Below are 24,214 nucleotides of genomic sequence, written 5' to 3' on the forward strand. Positions count from 1 at the left end.
CAGAGTCGCTTTGCACGACACTAAATTATTACCGATTGCTAACAGTTCGTTAAATGCATATCGATGCGTAATATTTCCTTAGACATTTACCGAATCCTAGTAATGTCCCTATTTGTTTTCCACCATGAATTCCATCAACGCATTTCGCTTTGTTTTTATTATTGAAACTTGGGAGCTATTTCAACATGAATGACCCAAATGAACGGAGATTAGAAACCCTCTCTGGGCAAATTACATCGCTAAAAAATATCACATACGATATTTATACGCGGGCTAGCGATTATAGCCATATAGACCGTGCGGTATGCAAAGGCGTTTTTCTCTTTGTTATGGAACTAACAATGGATTATTCAGAATGAAGGATTTTCTGGCTTATCGGATTCTGTAAAACGAACTACCAATGGATTTTTTCGAGTTGTTCGAAATGCTGGTAGAAGAAGCATTTTTACTACCGTTTTAGCTATCGTCGGAAGTGTTTTAATCTTTTACTATTTATGCAAATATTTTCTTTGAAAGGGAAGAGCTGTTTTTACGAGAAATTGGTATTTTGTTTGCTCTTGTTACTGCATGCTTGACTGTATTATATGAATGGACCTTGTTCTTCCCGAAATGAATTCCCTAAGAGAAAAATCAAAAGGGGTAACATCGATCTAGCTACTACTTCGAACTGCCTTTTACTTTTCATGATATGTTGTTATGTTAACGTTTGTCACTTTCCATATCTCTTGTTCTTTTTACTTTTTACTTTTGGCAAAACCATAAAGGCTGTCCAGTCAAGTTTAATGGTTTGCTTGATTCTCTTTCTTCCATACTCATAGTATCTTTCAGTATAATGAAATTTATTGAATGTCTTGCATCATCAGAAGGACCATGTATTAATTTTTTTCAAAACTTTTGTAGCATATTAGTTTTGTACTATTCATATAAAACAATTCACTTCACCAGGGACAGACTAAAATGAGATCAAAATCTTTTCGAGTTTTAACTTTCTCGAAAGGAAAGCCATAATAGTAATAATAATTACCATAACAACATCATAGTTAACATAACATCACAAATAAATAAAACATTCTTCAAAATGAACGATGAAATTGCTGGGAACACAAATATAGACAAAATTCCTTTTTCTTTGAAACAAAAAATAAATAATGTTCTCCAACGAATAAAGTCAAGAGTCGTACTACCTCATGGAAGTGCTTATTCAGTTTCTTCTCGTGAAACTTGACGGAAGCATACGAGCACGTCGCAACGCTTCAAGAGCATTTCTATGAGTGCCAACGCGAGCATTAGGTGGTCTATGGGGAGCAGCGTTTGGGGTATTTGAAGACTGTCCCATATGCGCAAGTGATCCGCTGCTGTGTGAAGTTGGGAGAGACGCGGGATTTTGGTCCGACGGGCGACGATTATCAAAGGAGCGACGTTGAGTACCAGCATCCGGTGAAGTAAAAAACATGGACGATTGACGTTGAGGAGGCGTTAAGGTACCGGGTGAAGTTGGACGGGAAAGATGCTCTGTTCGAGTAACATCCTCATACCCAGGTAAAGATGGTTGTAATGGAGACTCCAATGCATTAATAGATGAGCGCGTAGCCTCAGTGTAAGAAGGAACACGACTTAATTCAGCTAAACTTGTTTCAGATGGATTCCTAGTGATAGCACCAGAAGTGGCGCCACTAGATGGATTTGATCCAAAACTAAAAGTGGGATAATCTTCATCAAGACGGGAAGGTGAATGCTCGCTTGGACGTCGATCACCAGGCTGTTGCTGTTGAGCCAATGCCGTAAGACCAGCAATCAGTTGTCTACGATGGTTTTCGGCGGAAACATTAGGTTCCGTGGAGTCGCGCCGTCTTGGTGTATTAGTACCACTGGGAAGAGGTGTTTCAACGTTTGAATAATTCAATCCATCGTATAGCCGATCATACATACTACTTTCGTAGCTGGGTAACGGCTGATTAAACGAATCAAAGTTTTCACGAAGAGATTCCAAATCGGCAGCATCGCCAAATAATTGAGGGGGAATCATCAATACAACAGGTAAGGCAGCTCTTAGTTCTGAAACATGACCATCTGGATTTCGTAAAGAAACCGAAAATTTTAGTTTATGGCGAACTTTAATGCCTTCAAGGTCACAATCCTGTAAGCAATCGACGAGAGATGCGGGAAGCTCTAAATGCTTCGAAAGTTCGTAATGATCTGAAAATTCCTCAATTTCCTCCGTTTGCAATGAACGTACAGTACGAACCTCATCTTTTGAAGCAGGAAGGCCGTTATGACCATGAGCAATGTGCAACGTAATGTATTCCTTCAAAGTAATGGTGATTTTACCAATGGAGAGGCGCTTTAGTAACGGTACTAGAACAAAATGAATGGGAATATAAGATCCAATAGCATATGCTTTCGTGGGAATACTGATCGTATACTCAATTTTGTTAGGCCATGTGTTATCGACACTCACAGTTTGTGTAAATTCGACAGCGTCAGGCGGCAAAGTACGAATGAGGCGGATATGTTTCTTTTTGATCATCCTGCTATTGAGACCTGTTCTATCAATAGTCGCTTTTAAACGATAAATAACGTAACAGCTTTGCAAGCCTTCAACGGATTCAGGAATATTACCCGGAAGCATAACGCGAAAAGGATACTCGTAGTTACCTGCAGGAAGAGTCTTTGATCCACCAGAATATGGAAGGAAGTTCCAATTTTTTTCGTAGACCACTGCATCGTGCTTGTTATGCCGCAATCCAGTCCGACTACTGTACGAGGGCTCTGACCAAGAGATACGACATCTGCCCGTCAGTTTCAAAGAGATTGCTCGAACAGAGATGCTTTCCGTAAGGCAAAGAACTACCGTTCCTGATAGTGGAGTAAGTTCAGCAGATTCCGGTGATCCCTGAATAACTATAATGTCCCGATCCGCTGCTACACGAATGTCAAAGTAAGAAGCAACATTGTATTTAGGCAAAATATTCATTTCTAAGAAGTTTAAGTATGCTTTTTGACCTTCACAAACTGGTAACCTTGAACAAGCTGTAATTTTACGGAATCTCGTGAGACGCTTCTATATCTACGTTTTGCGGCAATTCACCGTCCTCGAAGCCAAAAAAAGTTTGTGAATAATTTCAACACAAAGTAATCGGTGTAAAACCCAACAAAGCGAGCCGATTTTGAGCGATTTTCTACGCAGTCTGTTTCGAATTAAATAATCGTTGTCTACGGGAAATTAAGTCAGCGTAGTTTGTTTTGATTGCAGAGGTGACGTGAAGGCTGGTAGTGACTTCTTACTGCATAGTGCAGTATTTTACGATACCGATATGTAGCATGTTTTATGTTCGGCCGTTAGTAAACAAATCATGAAAGATGTGCAAATGTTTCTTATTGAAAAGCGAGAAAGCAAATAAAAATTCTTCTTGCCATTGTAAGAAAAAGAGACATAGTTCTGACATATAGTTGCCTTCCGCGGATTACTTTAAAGAAACAGCCTTATGGGCTTACAAACAGGAAACCAATCACTCAAACGTTCTCAGAATTGCCTTGAAGTATTGGATGCCACGAAACGTTTAATATAAAGTTAATTTGTAGTCTACATACGCGTTCTATGTACGTTTGTAAAACAGTGTCGCATGAATTCACATCCCTCACAGATGAAGCTGTGTTCCCGACTCGTGAAAGCTGCAAATGAATTTGATGCCAATTCAAGCTTTATTAGCCTCCAAATTAATCTGCATGCGAAACTGTCTGCTTTAAAGCTTTACACAAAAAAATTTGCTGCTAATGCAAAAAAAAGCAAAGCTAGCAAACCAAAATTCCTTTAGATTTTTCTTATTTCTCTACGTTTAATTCTGTTTCAATGAGTTCATTGAACAAAATCTTTCATGGATTCATCTGTCTCAATTCGTTTCCTTTACAGACGTGTGAGAAGACCTCCAGGTTCCACGTTATACCAGGGCTTCTTGTAAGAATCATAAAAATTCCCATATTATTTGTATTTTATCGTTTTATTTGAAAACAAAAAGCCTTTTGGCTGAAGTTTTGAAAGATTTTTCTTTAAAAGTCAGTTCTTTACATCGATTTTTGTCTTTCACTTTGTCCCAAGCGAAGACCAATTCATCCGATTATATGTCTTTTATCGAATAATATTTTTCAATTCCCATCCCATTTACGTGTTTTGTTATCTTCAAAAGGCTTTATTCGCTTGGATCCGAAATTACATATATTGACAGTATTTTAATAGGAGTTTTTTGACGATTCTTGATCTCCTTCACATTTTCTATGCTTCCTGTCTCCTTCTAGGTCGTTCGTTTTTTCCTCGTTTTTGTTTCTCTGGGAATTGAATCAGGTTATCGTCCATTCTCCTTCCAGCATTTTCAATTTCAGTTTCTACCCTTCATCCTTCAAGGCTATCTCTTTCTTGACAACGTAAACGAGCCGTCAAATTTGGGCTCAAGGTAAAGAGGAAATTTTTTGTCCTCTTTACTCTATTATATCTTTCTCAATGATTTTGGTGAACAATGCGAAAATGGCTTGCATGAAGTGCATACGTGGTCATCGTTCTTCCAGCTGCAAGCACGACGACCGTGAACTTTTCCCTATTCGACCAAGAGGCCGACCTGTTAGTCAGTGTGAAAAGTGTCGCCAAGCTAGAGTTATGCGTCATATTCATGTAAAGTGTACTTGCAGTTCGAATGCAGAAAAGCCCCAATCTCAAATCAAAAAGTCCCGCAACAAACCTTCCGAAAGGGATTCTACTTTGTCCGTTTCTTCAAAACCTGCCCCTTCTTCCTCTTCTTGCTGTAAAGGCCATCATTCCCATACATCTTTACCCTCCCAAACCTCTTTCGACTCTAAAGTTCAAGAACATAATTTTTTCTCCCATCCATCCTCGGAAAGCCCGGACGGTTCTGGTTCTCTATTTGTTCCTAATCACCACCCTTATCACTATCCTTCAGGTGCCGGCTTATATAGTCATCCGGAAAACACACAATGCCTTTGCAAAGATTGTCATCCTTGTAATTATCAAATTTCTTCGCCTCATTGGTATTCTCATTGCCATAATGACCCTATGTATGCAAACGTACCTCCCTTTAGAAATCCCAACATTCATGCAGACGATGCTTCCAGATTGCACCTTGAAATGAACAAATTTCACCCTTTTTCTCTAGGTCAACGAAGAAAGATAATTCCCAATTTCCCAACGCCTTCTGCGCTTAAGGTTCTTTCCAATTCTCAGGATTCCATTGCAGCTGCAGCTGCTAGTCATGATCTATATCCTCAACCAGAATTCCCTTATCCATTTGCTATGTTGGATAATGGCTCTTATGTTCCATTAAGTCCTAATCAACCTTCTCGCTCACCTATATATCCTCCTCCTGATCCTTTAGACGGTGTAAAGTCCGAAAGCAACTCCAATATTCCTTTCCATAATTTTCCTATCCAATTATCAGACTACTTTACTCTACCAAGTAATTGTGCTCAGGGTTCGACTCATTGTCAATGTGATGATGATTGCCAGTGCCTTGGATGCTTGACCCATCCCAATAATCCTACGACACTGGCTGCTCTTAACCACATTTCTGCATTACAAGAAGATCATAGAGAGCCTGTTTTATCGCATCCTTCTACAGAAGAAAAACTTTTACTAGATGGCTTTGATGATGACTTACCTGATAATTCTTCAAATCAATATATTCCTGACAATCAGTATGGCATCCAGTATCCTGTGCATAACTTCCGCTTTACCCCTGAAATTAGCTGATTATCTAAATTTGCTAATTCTTTTGTTTTTGTTTATACCGTCTTCTCTTTTTCAAGTTGTTATTGTGTTTCTTTTACGTTTCGAATCTAAAAATACCATTTTCTCCAGTTTGCTTTGTTTAATGAATTTGAATTGTAGATAACTAATCAATGAAACAATGGGAATAAGGTCATCAATGTTATGGAGATATCCTAGACAATCTATTATTCTGCTTAGAGTTTGTAGATTATCTTTGAGTATTAAAAATTTTAGAATGCTCTATTCCGTTTTTAAAACTAATTACTCCACGCATTAACTAACATATCAGATAATTGTTCATCACTCATCTCAGAACACGACTTTTGATGTACTTCTTGTAAAGCACATAAGCGCAGAATATACTCCAACAGAGAGAGAGAATTCGGGTTAGATAGATAAATTGAAGTTGTAGGATTAATGTTCAAAGAATGCATTGCATTTACGATTTCTTCTTCGCTCGAAGTTGTGTTCCTTGTATCTTTCGTTGTATTGCACTTAACCTTGCTCAATTTCTTGGAATATTCTTCCGAATCACTTGCTGATCTAGATTCCGAATTTAATTCGGTTTCTGAATCTGAAGATGCTTCCTCATAGACATCCATATACCTTTCTAATGCAATCCAATCTGTTGTCTGGGATTTCAAAGAATCTTTATTTGATTTATCCTCAGATCCATTGTCTAGAGAAACATCTCTTTCTGTCGACGATATCGAAGTACTAGAAGGTTCGTCTGTAGGAAACGTCTGCATTAACTGTACCGCAAGAACAGGCGATCTTGATTGAGGTATGTCTAACAATTTTCCGGAAACTGTGTAGCACAATATGGACATACAGTTTATTGGATATTCTATGGTGTTTCCACTTATGGAGCTCGATAAGTCTTTACCAAGTAGTTCTTCATGATATCGCCCATCATTCAAATCTTCTTCAATAATCAATACATACCGAAATCTTTCTTCGGAAACGAATCTTTTTACGTACACCGAACATTTAGGATATTCCTCCTTCCAAGAAACGTCGGAGGGACCATCACTTTGGTTAGAACGGTGAAAGGTATTATATAATGTGAGAACAAATTTTGGACCTATCTGCACATCCTTCTGAGTCTCCTCAAATTGTTTGTCGGATAACTCCAAGAAAGCTTGAGCTTGTAACAGGCGAGAAGGAGATAGCGACTCTTTCAGTGCTGAACTCAAAGTTACACCGGAAGTTGTAAGAGAAAGATTAATTAAGGGGATGGTCTGAATTTTTGGTTATATTCGTTAGAAATGCAAATAAAAATTTGATAAGGATTCCAAAGCATACCTGTTCGATTTCCTTTAGTAAACTTTCACAGCTAGTGTAGATGTCTTTCGATGCTTCTTCTAAATTTTCTTCATCTGGACTGAGTGAATCCTTTTCATTTACATATTCTGAAAATTCATCAATGTGGTCTCGAAGTCGTTGAATGAGAGGTACAAGATTTTGTAAACTCGAGTTTCCGCGAGCAGCACTGGAACATGTAAGTAATCTGACTTGTGAATAGTTTTTTGAATGGAAAGGAAGCTTTCAAAGTATGCTTTATCCGTCCTTGAGCTTCATTCCACGGCACATTACTAAATTATCATGCCACTTACATGAGTTCAATTAAATCGACAGCCGGAGTAATAGCCTAATATGTTAGCTGGAGTCCATTACGAACGTAAATGAGAATAAGAATAAGTTGTGTTTCGATTTACAAAGCAAGCGACAGTATGTACGCTCAACAAGATAAAAAAAATTAGAGTTTCAAACCTACCAAAATCTTTTGCTCAAGCCTTGATTTCACAAGGTCTAAATTATATTGGGAAGATTCAGGAGCCGACTGCTAATACAATAGTTAACAAAAGAAATCGAACTAGTCATTTACTACAAGCAGAAAAATAAGAAGTACCAAACTTACTTGAATAAACTTTGTGAGACGCTTTGCTGCTAACGATCCTGCCCAATTCACTCCTGTCCTAATTGCGTACGCAGTTGCATAAGTGGCAGCACTGGCCGTAACTTTTGTAAATATTTGATCCATCACAAAAGCACTATTTTGAAGTTTTAGATTTCCATGTACTATGTAGTTAAGCCGATCGCCCTAATTTTCTTTTTATATTTCTTTAACAGTGCTTTAGTTGCAATGAGGTTACAAATGATCTGCTACTTGGATCTAGTAATATTGCCAAATTCTCCGTTGAATAGTAACGTAAGCATAATACTAGGAAGTATTAATATAGATGTGAATGGAGTAAGGAAATGGTTGTTTGTACTGCAAAAGTTGTGATTGAATTCGAATTATTCTGAGTTCTATTCCAGCAAATAAATAAAAATTTCTGTCTCACAAATCACTGAATTTGTAAAAATTCTGGATTTGTATTACCAGTGTTTACTTTGTCTTGATTCAAGTAACGCCGTTAAACGATATAGTTTTTTATTACTATAAAGCATAGAAATAGTATGAGGGTTGTCACTTGTCACGGCAGAAATCTTACACCGTGTAACAATGTATTTTGAGCGGAAAATTGTTTTGTACGTGAATTGGACTTTGTTGTACTACGTGTATAGACGCTAGTAATGTTTATGGATACGAAACTAAGTGAAATGCTTGGAAGGCAATCTTATTTAACCAGACCAGTTGGATCTTCCAGTCTGAAGATTTCGACTGTGGACATATATAATTTTGCTCATTTAATAAGCAGAGAAAATTAACTAATACTCTTGGTAAATTCATTTAGGTTAAAACAATCTGGAATAATCATATACTCTCTTGTCATCAGAAATTTTATGTAAACAAACGAAAGTAACATACGAAGTAACGATAAGCAAAAGAAAACAAGAGTACAAAGAAATCATTCCCATTCAATTGGATGAAAGCCAAAGAGCTGCATTCAAAGAGCATATCCTGCATTCGCACCAAGGAAAACCTTTATGTATTAAAGTAACTAGGCGATTTTGATAATCCAATTGATATACCATTCGAAACGGTCGCAAGTCAAGCAGAAGCAAGCAAATTGTAGGAAGAGGTTGCAATAAAAATTCCTTTATATTCATACATACATGAATCTAATAAAAGCCATCTTTTGTAGCAAGATGTATGTTTTCATATTTATGAATAAAAAAAATCAACAAGTAGATTTCATGTACCTTAAAACACATACTGATCTCTCGTTAGTATGCACAATCCATAAATAATAGTGTTCAACACTACTTCACTATTGCGAAACCTGAGTATTGAGACCAAGTTGTAATGGTCTTCGTTTAAACGAAACTGAGGTTACACAGTTCGTACGTAAACAAACAAACGCGTCGTGTTTTTCTTTAGTTCATAAACATATATGGCATGGACGTGAACTTGCTTTCTACTCTTAAGCCAGCACATTCATTTCGCGATAACTCCATTGGATCCGTGTTAAGCAGTATAGATTTTGATGACAGAGGAGAGTATTTAGCAGCAGCATGTTCTGCAGACGGAGCAGTTCAGATTTATGATGCTCTGAATCCAAAGTTGATCAAAACAGTCTTTTGCCCAGAGATGGGACTGGAAATTGCACGGTTTACTCATCATTCCAAAAACTTGCTTTTGTCTACGAAAAAAACAAACAACAATCTTTATTATTATTCGACATTTGATGACAAGCTTATCTCAACTTTTCCAGGCCACTCCGACCGTGTTACGAACTTGGAAGTGTCTCCAATAGAAGATCAATTTGTGAGTACAAGTTATGATAATACTCTAAAACTATGGGACATCCATCGTACGCCTCGTTGTTTGGGATCGTTGGACTTGCCTTCGGCTGGCTTGCCTGCATACGATCCTACAGGACTTGTTTTTGCCGTAGCTTGCCATTCCTTATCTCGTATTTTTCTATATGATGCTCGAAAATATGACACAGAACCCTTTTCTACGTTTTCTATTAATGACTCTAGGTACCTATCTCGATTTTCTTTCCCTCCTTTGATGCCCGAATGGAGGCATATGGAGTTTTCCAATGATGGCAAGTTCATTCTTTTGTCCACCCGAGCAAATGTACATTATGTGTTGGATGCATTTTCTGGAGAAATTGTTTCGAGACTCGATGGTTTTCAAGATGTTCCTTCTTCCGACGCTTCTTTGGGTAGTTCCGTAACCTTTGCGCCTCAAGCGCCCTTTATCATCGGGGCTGCTAACGATAAAACTCTTAACATTTGGAATCTCAAACATCCTTCTCACCATAAGGGTAAGTCCAATCCACCAGAACGTCAAATCGTCGCCCAATCCCTCATCAAACCTTTCCTTGCCAAACATAATCCCCGTTATCATCAATTCATTACTGGCGGTTCACAATTAGTTTTCTGGCTTCCTGAAGATTTTGATTAAGTCTTTTACAATAATTGGTCAATCAACAATTCCTTTTTTTTTTTTTTTTTTTTTTTCAACCTACCTATCCTACATTCATGAACCGAAAAAGTCGTTTAGGGGTTGTTTCATTGAGGGTTGGTTTTCCAATTTACGTGGTTCACGACTCTTTCTCTTTCATGTTCTTTGCATATATGGTGCTCAATCATGCTAATATTCAAAATTTATCTATAATTACTTTGACAATAGACAAAGCATCTGGATTGATTGTGATACCTTCAAACTTCAGCTTGTGATAACTCCCTGGTTTTACTCTTTTTTATCGTTTTGGTCTATAGAAACTGGCTATATCTTTCAGTAGCTTGTCCATTATAGAATCTGTATAGACGCGTCTGTAATTTCCAAGTCTTCATCCTTTTCATAAACCTATTTTTGTAGACTTTAAATATTTTTATTATAATTTTTATTTAATAAACTCCATAGAAACACTACTTCATTGCTATTATGAAAACCTTGTAATTGCGAATGCACCTCTCCTTGTTACTATACGTCCACCTGCGATTCGTACATGAAAAAGTCAAAAACTCATGAGTTTTTCAGTAAGAAATGGAGAATATTTTAAAATATCCTGCATATGGTATGAAAAACATTCCAAAAACTTAATGCTAATGACAGAATGGGAACTTCTACAAAATACTCACTACCAGAGGGTATACAAAATTTTAATGTTTTTGAGCTAATTATGGAAAGATTAATCTGGGAAACACAATATGGGATCCTATTGACCCAGTTGCCTTTTCGACAGCAATTGCTCCTTGCGGAGGTGCAATAGGTATGCATGAGTATTCGTATAGAATATCTATCGCTTCTGACTATTCGTACGTATGAATACTAATGATTAGCTTTGACGAGATCCGATTCAAATATACAAAAGAACTTTAAATTTGAGGAAATACCCTTGTACTCCATATGTGTCTTTAGTTTGACAGGGAGTCATTTACAAACATTTACGGTAAGGGGCACTAATTCAATGCATTATTTTCCTGTTTTTATTAACTTTTTTTAAAGTGGGATAAAGTGTCTATTGCTGGCATGGGATGGAATGATAATGAGGAACTGATTGTTCTATCCAAACAGGGTCAAGTTCGCGTGTACAATATACTCGGTGAGTTCCATCAGTATTCCATTGGAAAAGGTATAGAAAAAATTGGTGTGAAAGAATGTCGGTTTTCTTCAGGTGCTGTGTTTGCACGTTTACAGGACGATTCTTTTATTTCTCTATCAGGTCTCGACGAACCAAGAAGAAAAAATTTCGCTAAAATCCCTTCTGAATTGATGGAGAATGGCAATTTAAGTTCATGGAATTTAATTCCAAATCAGTTCTCTCTTGATTTAGGTTATGATGTACTGGTCAGCATTGGTAATCAAATCCTTCAAATTGATGAACAAGATGTTCAAGTTCACAATATCCCCTCTTCAGGAACGATTCATCAATTTTCCGTGTCTCCTAATTCCAGATACATAGCTCTTTACGAAGATAAAGGGAAGATTCGCGTCATTTCTTCTGATTTTACAAAGGTTCTGTTGGATTTCCAACTCCCCGATACCATTTCAGAAGCAATTTTAAAGCAAATGACTTGGTGCAGTAATGATGCAGTTGTGCTCGTCCACGATAATCTCGTAACTCTCGTTGGACCTTTTGGGGGTTCCGTACCATTCCTGTACAATCAGACTCCCATCGTCTATTCTGAAATTGATGGTGTAAGGGTATTGAATAAAGAGAAATGTGAGTTTTTACGAAGAGTCCCTTCGTCTTTGGAACAAGTATTTGAGCTTCAATCCAGAAGTCCTGCTACGAGACTGGTCGAAGCTTCACAAAAGATGAAATCCAAATCAGTTTTTGCGGAAAAATTACTGTTGGAAATGAAAAACGACATGCACATAGCAGTTGATACTTGCACGCAGGCCGCTCTACATGAATTCTCTATTGAATGGCAAAAAGAATTATTAGAAGCTGCCTCTTTAGGAAAGAATACGTTGACAGCTTATAATCACCAAGAGTTTGTTGATATCAGCAGAGAAATGCGTGTTTTAAATTCTGCTCGTTCTCCAAGTATAGGTATTTATATTACACATGATCAACTTGAACATCTTGGTTTTGAACGACTTATTCAAAGAATTTCCAGGAGAAAGCAGTACGGAACCGCAGTTCAAGCAGCTCAATACTTAAATTTACCCTGCGACTGGGTCTATATTGAGTGGGCTCAAACGTATCTCAAGCAGTCCAACGAACCGGAAGATGTTGTACTGAATAATATAGTAGACAAGTTATCGAAAAGAAAGTTTATATCGTATGAAAAGGTTGCACGGACTGCTTATGAAGAAGGAAGAATTATGTTGTCTACCAAACTCCTTGACTTTGAACCGCTTGCCAATCATCAAGTCATGCTGCTGCTGAACATGGAGAGTTATGAACAAGCCATGAGTAGGGTCATTGAAACCTCTGATTATGACTTGATTCTGTACGTTATACTTCAAATAAAGCAACAGATGTCCATTGCCTCGTTCTTTCAAATATTAAATACTCATCCAAATGCTGCTCAAGTCTATGTAGAGTTTGCAAAGCAGAACGATCGGAAAACGCTTCATGATTTTTTTTATCAGGATGACGATCGTAAAGGCTTGGCGATTCTTGCTATTGAAGACACTTTGACAGTTAATACGTTTAATGAACGTATTGCCTCTCTGCAGACAGCCTCAAAGGTATGCGGCGAATCAAAAGAATTCGCATTGGAAAGTAAATTATTAGATGAACAGGTCAAGCTTTTACAATTAGAAGAAGCTTATGAAAGTCAGCTTGCGAGTAATTTCGTGGGACTTACAATTAATGAATTAATTGTTAAGCTGATAGAGCTGAACCAAAACCAGAAAGCCTCTAAAATACGATCAGAATTTGGTGTTCCCGAAAAAAGATTTTCATGGTTAAAGCTGCGTGCTCTTGTGGCTATAAGAGACTGGCTTCAAATTGAACAATGGGCTGCATCAATGCGCAGATCTCCTATTGGATTTGAACCTTTTGTAAATGAGATTTTGAGTGCTGGAAACAAAAGGGAAGCAGCAAAGTATATTCCACGTTGCACACAAATATCTACACAAGAGAAAGTAGATCTTTGGATACAGGTGGGTGATGTTAAAAGTGCTAGTGAAGAAGCCGCAGAAGCAAAAAGTGGTAATCTTCTTGGTGAGCTTTTAGAACGAGTTCAAAATATGCCGGAAAGCCGACTTGTGCAAAATGCACTTGGTCAATTACGACGCTGATGAAACAAAAAAATAACACTAAACACATACATATTATGCAATGTGATGATCCAAGTCTAGATTTCTAGCAGAAGGTTGCTAGGAAGGAGTCTATTTATTTGAGTAAATGAAATGAATATTAGCATTAATATTAGTTGTAAATTACTTCTGCATACATCGAGACTACATGAATTAATGATTCGCAGGAATCCGATTATCCTTATTTTAAACCAAGAATTTTATTTAGAAGCTATGTATTACTTTAATAATTCTTCTATTTCTTATTATAGGAAATATAAATTCGTGCGTGTCAATTGCTATGGTTTTAACCCAGCAATGATATTGACTCTTCTCCACTACATCTCACTTCGACATATTTCGGTGGCTTTAAAAAACCTGTTTTTTTATATACTTATTAGTTTTATTTAATATTCTAAAAGTTTCCTTATAAAAATGGTAGGCGTTTTGAAGATATAAAGGAGAAACTGACAAAGCAATTTAGGCATCTGCAATTCTTTTAGGAATCGGGATTGCTGCTTCTGCTGCAGTGGTATGTTATAGAAGCTGAAAAGGAAGCACAGAAAGGAAGATTAACCATGGAATTAGGGTAAAATTGGTATCGATGCATTTCGGAAATACCGTAATTTGAATGGTTCAGTAAAAAACTTTGTCAAAGGAGGTTTTGAACCAAAGATGTCAAGAACAGAAGCCATTCAGATTTTATCTCTCAATAATCGCGGTTTGACGCGTCAAAAAATAAAAAATGCCCATCGTCGTTTGATGCTGGCAAATCATCCAGACCGTGGTGGCAGTGCCTATGTAGCCAGCAAAGTAAATGAAGCAAAAGGAATATTGGATGCGGATCGCTCAATTCGCAATTTTAGTTCTTGGATTGTTCCTCCCTCTAGATCCGCACAAAAGATTCCAAGTGTTTCGGAAGCAGTCGAATGGATGCAACAACATTCCTTACATTCTCCAAGACAATAATTTTTTCACCTTATTATGACGCTGATAACTACCTTATCATTGAATCTTGGTAAATTAATCTGATGGTTAGCGTCTTACTTTAGTGAAAGGTATAAATTTTTAATATGTCACACTTTTTCTAGGGTTTTTGGTACCATTTATATCTTTGCATCGGTATGTTCCGTAAATTACTTTCAGCTTCATTATGCCTTTCAGGAGACATGATTTTGGTTTTTTACTGTTAAGTATGGGATCTTTTTCATTTTCTATATTTTATTAATCAATGATGAGGTTTTCTTGAACGTTATAAATGGTGAAATTATGTGAAATAAATTTAAACTGGAATAATCCTTGAAATTACTTACTATTAAACAGGTGGACATGGGTTTTGTATATCTATTTTAAGTCAAATGTTTAAATTGAACGCTAGTGTTGGATATTCCCTTTCTTATGTAGTAAAGATGCTGGTTTATGAACGTCTGATGCCAAGTCTAAACGTGTGAAGCAATGTTGCTCTCATCAATATACCTTCACGGGTCAACGCTTTCATTCGATAAACACTTCCTTGTAAATAATCTGTTATTTCCTCTTATATATTACTAAGCTTGTTTTCCTTTAATACCTTTTCGTTTTTTTTTTTTGTTTATTCTTTGAACAAAAGGCTGGTATTATTGACCAATCTAATTCTTCAGGACTAACTCGAAACTATTTAACGTTCGGTTAAAACAAAAGGAACATTTGCCAGCGTTACCATATTGCTGAATGAATTGAGTGAACCCGATATCATACTGACGTTCTTAGAACATTCAAAAATTTCCTATTCTAACGCTAACGATAAGGTATATATAACTAAAAGCTTCACCTCTACAAAGACAAACCTTTTCTACAAGAACGGTTACTATTATTTTTACAAAGTGTTTCAGTCTCTCAAACGTTTAGCAATGTCTTTTCAAGTTACTCCTATTTGGATGTGGAAGGGGTCTGGCAATAATTATGCTTACCTTTTAACCTGTGAGAAAACACGCGTGAGTGCTATTGTTGATCCTGCTGAACCATCCGCGTAAGTCAATATAGAAGTCACCCAAGAAAGACGGATTATTTGCCTTGGGTAGTTATTTAAAGAAATGGTTTAATAGATGCCGTATCGATAGTTATCAAATACAGACGAAGTCCGTCTTTCCAAGGTGTTTTATAAGACCTGTAATTAACTAGTTTTATTTTATACTAACGATGCTTATAGTGTACTTCCTATTTTGAAAAAAAAAGTCTCTTCGAAAGAGATAGACCTTCAATACGTTTTAACCACGCATCATCATTATGACCATGCAGGCGGCAACGGTGCTATTTTAACAGCTTTTCCCTCTCTCCAAGTCTTTGGCGGCAAAATGGCACAAGCGGTAACCCACACCCCCAAAGACAGGGAAACATTCAAGGTTGGTGAAGTCGAGGTGCAAGCTCTTCATACTCCCTGTCACACCCAAGATAGCATTTGCTATTACGTATCGTCTCCTTCCAAGCGTGCTGTTTTTACAGGAGACACTTTGTTTACCGCTGGTTGCGGTCGCTTTTTTGAAGGTGATGCTCGTGAAATGCATCATGCATTAAACACTGTTTTGGCTTCACTTCCTAATGACACTATCACGTATCCTGGTCATGAATACACCAAGTCTAATGCAAAGTTTGCTTCCTCTGTACTCTCTAACCCCGAACTCACGAAACTCGTTGATTTCTGTTCCAAGAACGAATCCACTACTGGTAAGTTTACCATCGGTGACGAAAAGCAATTTAACCCTTTCATGCACTTGGATGCTCCTGACGTTCAAAAAGCTGTCAAATCCAATGATCCTATCTCCATTATGAAGACTTTGAGATCTATGAAAAACAATTCTTAAACTGCTCCTTTGTATATAACTTAGTGAATCAGTTGTTTTTCAATGTAAAGTTTTTTTCTATTCTTTTTCTCGTTTTATCTCTAGCTATTATACGTCGTCGTACATATATGTATTTCAGTGTTAATTTTTTTTTTGCCTTTTTCATTAAGCAAAAAGACTGTCTTGAAATACGATCCTTATTTACTAATGCAGCTTTCCGCACTTTGTTAAAGGACCTTGGAAGTCCTAAAAACGGTCAATGTAGTGTAGAGTACCAATGTTAAATAGAAGATATTGTGTGTGTTTTTATTCGTAACGAAAACAAAAACTCTTCTTTTTTGTTTTCCGTTTATTTATTTATTTTAGCTCGTTCTTTTATTTTCGATACTCTCCTGTGGTTCGAATGAACGTTTAGAGCTTGGTGAATTCAGTTCACGTTCGTTTTCATTTTGTTCATCATGTCTTTCAGCTTCAAGTTAAGCAACCGTAGACGTCTAGCTTTCGTTAGTGTTTCTCTTTTCCTTGTTTTATACATTGTTTGGCATACATTTTCTCTGAGCACTTCGAATGATATTCAAGAGAGCCCATCTTTATTCGGTCAGGAAACGAAAAGCTCAATCGATATCTACGAGTCGAACAATCCTCATCATCAAATAGAGCAGAACGAACACATTCCCTCTACAACTACTCCTTCTTTTTCTACTACTACGTCGAACTCAATTGCAGTACCTGCTGATGTGACATCGACGACAAACCATGTTCAAGAGTGCACCGTTTCCTTTGATGGACAAAAGCCTGTCACCCAGTACGTGTTAATGATTGATGCTGGTTCCACCGGCTCTAGAGTACATGTATATCAATTTAACAACTGTAATCCTTCACCAAAATTAGAGGAGGAGTACTTCAAGATGATAGAGCCTGGTTTATCTTCCTTTGCAGGCAACCCTGATGGAGCCGCCGCTTCCTTAAATCCTCTATTGGAATTTGCATTAGAGCACGTTCCAGATGAACATAAGAAGTGTTCACCTATCGCCGTAAAAGCAACCGCTGGTCTTCGTCTTACCGGGGAGTCTGAAGCTCGAGCCATTTTGAATGCCGTAAAGTCACATCTCCTTGAAGATTATCCTTTTCCTTTGGCTGGGAAAGATAGTGTTTCCATTTTGGATGGAGCCATGGAAGGCGTTTACGCTTGGGTTACGATCAATTATCTTTTGGGGTCATTAAACGTTGGCTCTTCTGAATCGACTGTAGCTGTAATGGATCTTGGAGGGGCATCTACCCAACTTGTCTTTGAACCTCATTTCCCTAATCCTCAGCAGAAGCTATCTGAAGGTGATCACAAGTACGTTTTAGAGTACAACAACAGACAGTACGAGCTTTACCAATTCTCTCATCTTGGATATGGACTTAAGGAAGCTCGAAAGTTGATTCATAAGATTGTTGTCAACACTGCAGATATATTAAGAAATTCATTAGATACTGATGATGTACCTTATGAAATTACTCACCCATGCCTCCATTTGAATGCTTCCATGCAACACTCTTCCTCAACGAAAGACGGAGGGTCTGTAAACTTTGCTTTCAAGGGCCCTTCTTTAGCTCATTCTTCTTTACAATGCCGTGCCTTTGCTGAAAAAGTTTTGTATAAAGAAAAAGAATGCCAATTGGCACCCTGTTCTTTTAACGGCGTTCATCAGCCAAAGTTCACGGAAACGTTTAATGATGCTCCAATCTACTTAATTAGTTACTTTTATGATAGGCTGATTGATTTGGGTATGCCTAGTACATTTACTATTGAGGATATGAAGTATGTAGCGGATCGTGTCTGCAGTGGTCCTGACTCTTGGTTAGACGCTTTCTCTCTAACAAATTCTCTTGGTGCTTTAAAACAGGAACCTGAGTGGTGTTTGGATCTGAACTATATGATTTCCCTTTTGTCCGTTGGATATGAAATTCCTAACAATCGCCAACTGTATACGGCAAAGAAAATCAACAACAAAGAACTTGGTTGGTGTTTAGGTGCTAGTCTTTCTATTTTATCAGAGTCTAATGGTGAATTTAAGTGTACAATAACAGAAGAGGCATTGTAAAATGGCTTAATTTCTGTATAATACAATCTGGAAAATCGAATTTGTGGTTTTATTTTTTCTTTTATTTTCTACATCGTTTCAGCGATATTCGAGTTCTAGTTTCTTTTAATGGACTTTTCTCTATGCTTGTCTTATATCAAGACATCTCGAACTTGGGTATTAATTATCTTGCTTTCTTTGAAGAAGCCGATGTGTATATTGTTTTATAGTCCTCCTTAGTTAATTTTGGTTTGTTTCTTTAAATTTGGCTCCTTAACTTGGCAAATTGAATCTTGGATTCATTTCTAATCTGAGAAATGTGTTATAATTAATTCTTTAAATTGTATGAATAGATTTTTAATTCTCTTCACACTTTACGAATTATAGGTTTTGGTACATAGAATGTTGAATCTTTCTGACCGCAAAGTAAGAAACCTGAAATTGAGTTGTTTCCTAAAAGAGGTCAGAAACTGCAAAGTAAGTTTATTTCAAAATCATCTGAACAAAATATAAGCAAAGACGAGTTATATAGAGTCATTACCTACTAAGACAATAATCCGCTTGCCACCTGTCAAACATTCTCCAAGACCCGTCCTTATCCAAAAATAGTACAATTGGGGATGAGTAGTCAATTGGGACTTTAATAACTTTTATTTTGTATATTAAATGTTCTATTGGACTATTTGGAGTTGTACACCCGGTTGCTTTACAAATTGGTATTCAACATTATTCTGTTTTACTTTCGTTTAGTCTTATCCTTGCTAATAGCACAACTATCTGTTCTATTACTTACATTTATGAATTCAAACTAATTTTTATTTGGTTCTTATTTTTATGACAAAAGTTTGATTCATGAACACTGGAAAATCGAAACTTCAAGCGTGGAATTTAGCAAGAAGACTCTCGATTGTCAATTTACGATGTCGAATGCTTTATTCTGATCATAGCTCTCTACGATCGTATTTGCAGTATCTCAAGTGGAAAGAATGTTCATTGAAGACAACACTAGTTCAGGGAACTTTATTCGAATATCTTGTGAAAGACATACTAGAGAAACACTGCTTTGCTTTGAAACGATGTGGAGGCAAAGATGACAGGGGTATAGATCTTTTAGGTAAATTTCCCTTGGATGGCATTACAAAAGCTAAAGTAGCTGTTTCATGCAAGTCAAATAAAGGGGCCATAGGCCCAAGATATGTACGAGAACTGGAAGGTTCTCTTTCCTGGTGCCCGTCTGACACTTTAGGAATTTTGGCTTGTTTAAGCAACTTTACTTCAGCTTCCTTGAAGGCTGTTCAAGTTAGCGAACGCCCTTTAGCTGTTTGTCGAATATTTGTTAATCATCGAAGCAGTTATATGTTTCAATTTGCATGGAATTCAGCTGCCTCTATTATATTTAATGATATATCAGTTCGTCAATTGCATAACTCCAATATGTTCCTCGACACATCTGAGAAAGCTTCCTTGTTTTCTGATAAAATTATATCTACGGTACTTTGTAGCTCAGCTCCTTTCGAACATTGTCCAACACCAGTTGGACTTTTCTACAAAAACAAGCAAATTTCTCAATTTGCTTGATATATATATGAATTAATACTAATAGTCACCCGGTCTTATTTACTATTTGCATCTCTAATAAGCTTCAAGTAAAATTAATATACTTGTTCCTAGACAAAATGCCGATCTCCAGAAATATAGGATTACAAAGTAAAATTAATATGGTCTTCAGACAATTATTAAAAAGGTAATAAGTAAGAAAAAAGAAAAGGAAAGAGTAGAACATGTGTAGCATAGTAAGTTAAAAAAAAACTTTACAAATGCAACGCCATCGAAATCCAATGAGTATTCATGATCGGTTTGATTGCTTGACAAACTGATTTTTGGCATATAAGAAAATGAGCCAAAAGAAATATGCTCCCACCACGTTATGAATTAAGTATGGCTTTTCAGCACCATAAATTAAAGAATAAAACGCAAGAAAGAAGAGGAGAAGGTTATTTGAATAAAACTCTGCATCGCTCAAGCGAGGAGGTAGTTTACCTTTTCGAAGGATTTCTGTCATTATCATAAAAGGTATAATAGAGAAAAAATTGTGATGCGTAGGGAACGGAATATACCAATGCGTGGAAATGTTTCGTGCCCATACTAAAAGCACGGGAAAATCTATAGGAGCTAAAAGCAACATCAAAAAAGTTACCATTAGCGAAAAGTTGAAGAAACTCCAAAGCTTTTCCTGATGATGACTTGACCTTGTACATGCTCTTGCCAAAAACAAGCTTTTAGCAGTAGTCACAGACTGCGTAGCAAGCAGAATAACATATGCAATCTGGAACGGCACAACGGTCATAACTATAAATAATAGAATGGTATTTGAAATGAGCCGTGTCTGAAAATCCTTTCTTCCGTAAGTATATGCTAGGGACGGATTAGCATATATAGCATTCAAGACTGCCTCTGAAGTGTCAAATTTACTAAGATCAGCACTTTTCAACACAGAATTATCTCTCTTTTTCAGAAAGACATATATTAGTTTCATGTACATAAAAAAAGCTTGTGCTATTCCTTTTATGGAAGACTTTCGAAGTTTTAAATAAAAGCCGTAGAAGTAAGAAAGAATATGGATAAAAACCGAAAAAATGAATGTACAGGTAACGACTAACCCAACGAACATAAACGTTAGAATAGGTGCTAAAACCCAAAATTGAGGTGATTGCAAACCAAATAACAAGTGATTTTGTTTCCAAAATGAATTCAATACCATTGCAGCGGAATCCCGCCATGAGCTATCCGGGTCAGCACCATCTGGTAAAGCCGTAGATACACGACTCGTTGAGTAGGAGGTGACTATGGAGAGAATGGAAACAAAAACGAGTAGCTTTACCAAACCTCTACGAACAATGATTTCTAGTGCCGTGTTCATGTTCAGAAATGTTGAGCCGTAGTGGAAATAGCGGAACTGGCAGTATGCAGCAAAAGCAACAATTACAACCGGAAACGAGCCCAGCAAAGTACGATAACGCATCAATAAACGACCTGCACTACCATAATAGTCCGGAAGTAGAGTTACATGAAGTTTTTTGTAGACAAAAGGATTTGCAATGAATTCCATAACAAGCGACTTTTCAGATTCCTTGCCAAAGTATTCCATAAATGGAGAAATTCCATGTAGAGAAATGTCCGTTTCTGTTACATTCACGTAGAATTTCGTTTCATAAGGAGATTCTAAACTTTGTTTCAACATAGGGGTGAAAGTTGTCTGTAATTCTTTCCCATCATGAAGCTCATAACTAAGCTTAATTTTGTAAGCTAATAAAGAACTTTGTATACCCAGAAACTGAAATTTATTGGACAATGAGTTAGATGTATCAAACGAAAAGTCGATTCCACGCTTAAACAGTTGACTTTGAGACTTCTTTATCACTAAAGGATCGGAGGATTTATTGGCAAATCCACCAACTAAAAAGTGATCATTTGGCTCCATCAAATCATCAGTGACCAAAATTAAGTGATATTCATTAAGTTGCTCCTTTGAAAGTTTAAAAGTATAAAATACCTTACCGCTGTAAGGAGTATCGGTGTCAATTCTGGATGCAGGAATAAGTGTAATCGCATCTCTTAATAATTCGCAAACAATGGGCAAGGGTTCTCCAGATTCTGACTTGTTCAATTCCGGCAATGATGTACCAGTTTTCGGATCAAGACGACAAGCCAAGACTTTAACTTTAGAGTTTACAGTATCTATAGGATAACTAGTTAAAAGCTCAAAATACTCGATATTATCTGGGACAGTTGGAATAGGATATACATGCTGACGTATTGTGCTTGTCCCAAATTGATCTAACATAAATGGTTTACCGGGCTCATTATTGTACACAACGGTATTACCACATTCAAGTTTGTTATGCGAGCTTACAGGATCAGATATTTGAGTCAAATCGTTGTCCAAAGAAGAACCTTGAATATAGGTATGTGACAACAGCTCTTTCCTTTCAGCAAGTGATACTGTTCCTGTAGGTTGTCTAGCATCCACAATCGCAAACAAACCACGAATTAAGACCCTTCGAAAACTTTCACACCAAGCCATAGCCTGGTGATCAATTTCAGCCCAAACGAATGGAATGCCCGAAGTAAAAACACTGAGGGTATTCGACGGAGGAGCAAATGCAGTTACTGCTGAATATTCAGGAACAATATTCGTGTCTAAACCTCCTCCAGCAACGGATACTAGAAGAGTGTCGCGCAAAGAATTTTCTTCAGCAGGAAGTAAAAACGAATTTAACCAGTATGCTTTAATGGCCTCATAGAATTCGACCATTTGGCGATCAAAAGGAAGAGGCGCCATAGCATGAGGTGCAGCTAAGGTAATTAAAGTATTTATCGAGCCCTCCGCATAGTTTTTTAGAGAAAATGCAGCTTGACCAATGATTCCTCCCATGGAGTGACCCAAAATCATTACAGAAGTAGGAAGCGGTAAGGATTCGTCGTTTGGATAATCGGAAGTTTTTCGAGTACTCTGATACAAGGAAAGGATGTATGTTATGGCATCATTGACATACTCTGCTTGATTCAGAAGAGTTTGTCCGTGAAATGCAGAGAAGTCTTCGTTAAAATCAACAGCAAAGAAATCAAGCTCCCTTTTTCCGGAGTTTAGCGTGCCCTCGGGATCTTCTGCGACTGCATCAGCAAATACATTCGCTGCTTGAGCGGCAAAGGCGCGTACCTGTTTGTAACTTCCGGCATTTCCTGGAATGAAAAGAACGGGTACACCGGTCGGTTTATCGTTTCCATAAACGCTTCTTTCACGGTAAAGGTAAAGAGTATACCTGTCTGCAAAACGAGTATATCGATTGTCAAAGTCTAGAAACCTTGCATAGGAAGGCCATACAGTAGCAGTTTCACAACTCTTGTCTTGAGGACGACTAATGAATGAATGTAAGATCAAACATAAAAGCGCAACTGAGATTAACGCTACATAAAAAGAGAATCCACGTAATATCCTAGCAAAAATGTTACCATTTGGTATTGGAATATCTTTCTCAAGAGGTTTCGGAGTGCTCCGTCCTGAAGACGACGAAGAGGAAGGAGGCATATCTCGCTTGGAATATGTAACTTCTTTTTCAATATTCATATAGTATGAGTCATCGCGTTTAAAAAGGAATTTCTGAAAGTCTGCTGGATTCATTTCATACGTACTTATAGGCCGATCCGTATCGTCCGTCATAGTCTCGCTTGTTTGAAGCTAACGGCTGCCCCAAGCAATTCGTAATTAAATTAGTTGTGAATTTCTGAGTTTGTAATAAAATAAGGAAAGTAAGAAATCCCTTTGGAAAGTATTAATTTTTATTTGTAGAGACTTAATGTTAGTTCGTCTTAGCTGTGTAAATAAACAAGGGAAAACGAAAAGCCAATAAACGAATTTCAAAACTTTTGTAAATAAATCAAGTTGTTTTTTTTTTCCTTCCTGTTAGCAGAAGCCAGTAAAATCACGGTTTTAAGGACCTATTAAATGATACTCTAAAAGCTGTCAATTCACACTGTTTCCAGTAGCGATGTTTATTGATGAGAAAAATAAAGAGAACAAAGAATAGTAATCCAAGTGTCGCCTTGCAATTCTTGTTCACGAATGAATAATTCAGTAAAACGCCTTAACTGTCGATTAATCTTCCGGTGCAGAAAGAGAAATATCAAGGTATAAATTAAGATCAAGAAAAAAAAAGCAACCGTATTATTTCAGAAGCAGTTCATATATGATAGGTTCACGGATTGAACACTATTTATGAAATATTAATGTATAGAAGAGAGATTTAAACCGTTTTTGAAGGTTGAAACTTGATTAAAGGAATTTCATAAAGAGAAGGTGTTCAAATCTGTGTGGCTCATTCCAAATCCTTTATGA

General features: G+C 37.1%; 11 protein-coding genes across 11 annotated transcripts; 8 read left to right on the forward strand and 3 right to left on the reverse strand.

Annotated features, from left to right (window-relative positions):
• Nucleotides 1-123: 123 nt before the first annotated feature.
• Nucleotides 124-873, forward strand: SPOG_01565 (SNARE Sft1). The gene is made up of 2 exons (XM_013170253.1): nt 124-302; nt 355-873. Exons 1-2 carry the CDS (start codon nt 186-188, stop codon nt 511-513), a joined length of 276 nt encoding a protein of 91 aa, XP_013025707.1. The 5' UTR covers nt 124-185; the 3' UTR covers nt 514-873.
• SPOG_01566 (arrestin/PY protein 1) lies at nt 821-3,218 on the reverse strand. Its single transcript, XM_013170254.1, has one exon. It carries the CDS (start codon nt 2,972-2,974, stop codon nt 1,202-1,204), a length of 1,773 nt encoding a protein of 590 aa, XP_013025708.1. The 5' UTR covers nt 2,975-3,218; the 3' UTR covers nt 821-1,201.
• Nucleotides 3,219-3,372: 154 nt separating this feature from the next.
• Nucleotides 3,373-5,982, forward strand: SPOG_01567 (nutritional copper sensing transcription factor Cuf1). The gene has a single exon (XM_013170255.1). It carries the CDS (start codon nt 4,496-4,498, stop codon nt 5,753-5,755), a length of 1,260 nt encoding a protein of 419 aa, XP_013025709.1. The 5' UTR covers nt 3,373-4,495; the 3' UTR covers nt 5,756-5,982.
• On the reverse strand, nt 5,913-8,028 carry SPOG_01568 (ran GTPase binding protein). The gene is made up of 5 exons (XM_013170256.1): nt 7,695-8,028; nt 7,551-7,619; nt 7,390-7,424; nt 7,079-7,265; nt 5,913-7,014 (listed from the first exon to the last, which is right to left on the reverse strand). The coding sequence occupies exons 1-5, from the start codon at nt 7,815-7,817 to the stop codon at nt 6,031-6,033; spliced, it is 1,398 nt and encodes a 465-aa protein (XP_013025710.1). The 5' UTR covers nt 7,818-8,028; the 3' UTR covers nt 5,913-6,030.
• Nucleotides 8,029-9,016: 988 nt separating this feature from the next.
• On the forward strand, nt 9,017-10,604 carry SPOG_01569 (WD repeat protein). Its single transcript, XM_013170257.1, has one exon. It carries the CDS (start codon nt 9,120-9,122, stop codon nt 10,134-10,136), a length of 1,017 nt encoding a protein of 338 aa, XP_013025711.1. The 5' UTR covers nt 9,017-9,119; the 3' UTR covers nt 10,137-10,604.
• A 44-nt stretch (nt 10,605-10,648) lies between these two features.
• On the forward strand, nt 10,649-13,563 carry SPOG_01570 (HOPS complex subunit Vps16). The gene is made up of 5 exons (XM_013170258.1): nt 10,649-10,752; nt 10,791-10,825; nt 10,866-10,947; nt 11,018-11,127; nt 11,184-13,563. The coding sequence occupies exons 1-5, from the start codon at nt 10,722-10,724 to the stop codon at nt 13,431-13,433; spliced, it is 2,508 nt and encodes an 835-aa protein (XP_013025712.1). The 5' UTR covers nt 10,649-10,721; the 3' UTR covers nt 13,434-13,563.
• A 200-nt stretch (nt 13,564-13,763) lies between these two features.
• SPOG_01571 (TIM23 translocase complex subunit Tim14) lies at nt 13,764-14,722 on the forward strand. Its single transcript, XM_013170259.1, has 3 exons — nt 13,764-13,868; nt 13,915-13,962; nt 14,019-14,722. Exons 1-3 carry the CDS (start codon nt 13,866-13,868, stop codon nt 14,397-14,399), a joined length of 432 nt encoding a protein of 143 aa, XP_013025713.1. The 5' UTR covers nt 13,764-13,865; the 3' UTR covers nt 14,400-14,722.
• A 488-nt stretch (nt 14,723-15,210) lies between these two features.
• SPOG_01572 (hydroxyacylglutathione hydrolase) lies at nt 15,211-16,524 on the forward strand. The gene is made up of 2 exons (XM_013170260.1): nt 15,211-15,438; nt 15,619-16,524. Exons 1-2 carry the CDS (start codon nt 15,320-15,322, stop codon nt 16,268-16,270), a joined length of 771 nt encoding a protein of 256 aa, XP_013025714.1. The 5' UTR covers nt 15,211-15,319; the 3' UTR covers nt 16,271-16,524.
• A 40-nt stretch (nt 16,525-16,564) lies between these two features.
• Nucleotides 16,565-18,672, forward strand: SPOG_01573 (guanosine-diphosphatase Gda1). Its single transcript, XM_013170261.1, has one exon. It carries the CDS (start codon nt 16,708-16,710, stop codon nt 18,337-18,339), a length of 1,632 nt encoding a protein of 543 aa, XP_013025715.1. The 5' UTR covers nt 16,565-16,707; the 3' UTR covers nt 18,340-18,672.
• A 74-nt stretch (nt 18,673-18,746) lies between these two features.
• Nucleotides 18,747-20,047, forward strand: SPOG_01574 (uncharacterized protein). Its single transcript, XM_013170262.1, has one exon. It carries the CDS (start codon nt 19,171-19,173, stop codon nt 19,894-19,896), a length of 726 nt encoding a protein of 241 aa, XP_013025716.1. The 5' UTR covers nt 18,747-19,170; the 3' UTR covers nt 19,897-20,047.
• SPOG_01575 (GPI inositol deacylase) lies at nt 19,144-24,200 on the reverse strand. Its single transcript, XM_013170263.1, has one exon. It carries the CDS (start codon nt 23,537-23,539, stop codon nt 20,165-20,167), a length of 3,375 nt encoding a protein of 1,124 aa, XP_013025717.1. The 5' UTR covers nt 23,540-24,200; the 3' UTR covers nt 19,144-20,164.
• Nucleotides 24,201-24,214: the final 14 nt, after the last annotated feature.

Source organism: Schizosaccharomyces cryophilus (assembly GCF_000004155.1).
Source record: "Schizosaccharomyces cryophilus OY26 unplaced genomic scaffold supercont4.8, whole genome shotgun sequence".
Lineage (NCBI taxonomy): Eukaryota > Fungi > Ascomycota > Schizosaccharomycetes > Schizosaccharomycetales > Schizosaccharomycetaceae > Schizosaccharomyces > Schizosaccharomyces cryophilus.

Excerpts from the sequence above, each read along its gene's own strand:
- SPOG_01565 (XM_013170253.1), top strand. The coding sequence starts at position 186 with ATGAATGACCCAAATGAACGGAGATTAGAAACCCTCTCTGGGCAAATT. Across the intron at positions 303-354 it reads ATAGCCATATAGACCGTGCG|AATGAAGGATTTTCTGGCTT; the intron begins GTATGCAAAGGC and ends TGGATTATTCAG.
- SPOG_01566 (XM_013170254.1), bottom strand. The coding sequence starts at position 2,974 with ATGAATATTTTGCCTAAATACAATGTTGCTTCTTACTTTGACATTCGT.
- SPOG_01567 (XM_013170255.1), top strand. The coding sequence starts at position 4,496 with ATGATTTTGGTGAACAATGCGAAAATGGCTTGCATGAAGTGCATACGT.
- SPOG_01568 (XM_013170256.1), bottom strand. The coding sequence starts at position 7,817 with ATGGATCAAATATTTACAAAAGTTACGGCCAGTGCTGCCACTTATGCA. Across the intron at positions 7,620-7,694 it reads GTCTCACAAAGTTTATTCAA|CAGTCGGCTCCTGAATCTTC; the intron begins GTAAGTTTGGTA and ends CTATTGTATTAG. Across the intron at positions 7,425-7,550 it reads GGCTTGAGCAAAAGATTTTG|GCTATTACTCCGGCTGTCGA; the intron begins GTAGGTTTGAAA and ends CTAACATATTAG.
- SPOG_01569 (XM_013170257.1), top strand. The coding sequence starts at position 9,120 with ATGGACGTGAACTTGCTTTCTACTCTTAAGCCAGCACATTCATTTCGC.
- SPOG_01570 (XM_013170258.1), top strand. The coding sequence starts at position 10,722 with ATGGAGAATATTTTAAAATATCCTGCATATG. Across the intron at positions 10,753-10,790 it reads TTTAAAATATCCTGCATATG|AATGGGAACTTCTACAAAAT; the intron begins GTATGAAAAACA and ends TGCTAATGACAG. Across the intron at positions 10,826-10,865 it reads AAAATACTCACTACCAGAGG|ATTAATCTGGGAAACACAAT; the intron begins GTATACAAAATT and ends AATTATGGAAAG.
- SPOG_01571 (XM_013170259.1), top strand. Across the intron at positions 13,963-14,018 it reads TTGCTGCTTCTGCTGCAGTG|GGTAAAATTGGTATCGATGC; the intron begins GTATGTTATAGA and ends CCATGGAATTAG.
- SPOG_01572 (XM_013170260.1), top strand. The coding sequence starts at position 15,320 with ATGTCTTTTCAAGTTACTCCTATTTGGATGTGGAAGGGGTCTGGCAAT. Across the intron at positions 15,439-15,618 it reads GATCCTGCTGAACCATCCGC|TGTACTTCCTATTTTGAAAA; the intron begins GTAAGTCAATAT and ends CGATGCTTATAG.
- SPOG_01573 (XM_013170261.1), top strand. The coding sequence starts at position 16,708 with ATGTCTTTCAGCTTCAAGTTAAGCAACCGTAGACGTCTAGCTTTCGTT.
- SPOG_01574 (XM_013170262.1), top strand. The coding sequence starts at position 19,171 with ATGAACACTGGAAAATCGAAACTTCAAGCGTGGAATTTAGCAAGAAGA.
- SPOG_01575 (XM_013170263.1), bottom strand. The coding sequence starts at position 23,539 with ATGACGGACGATACGGATCGGCCTATAAGTACGTATGAAATGAATCCA.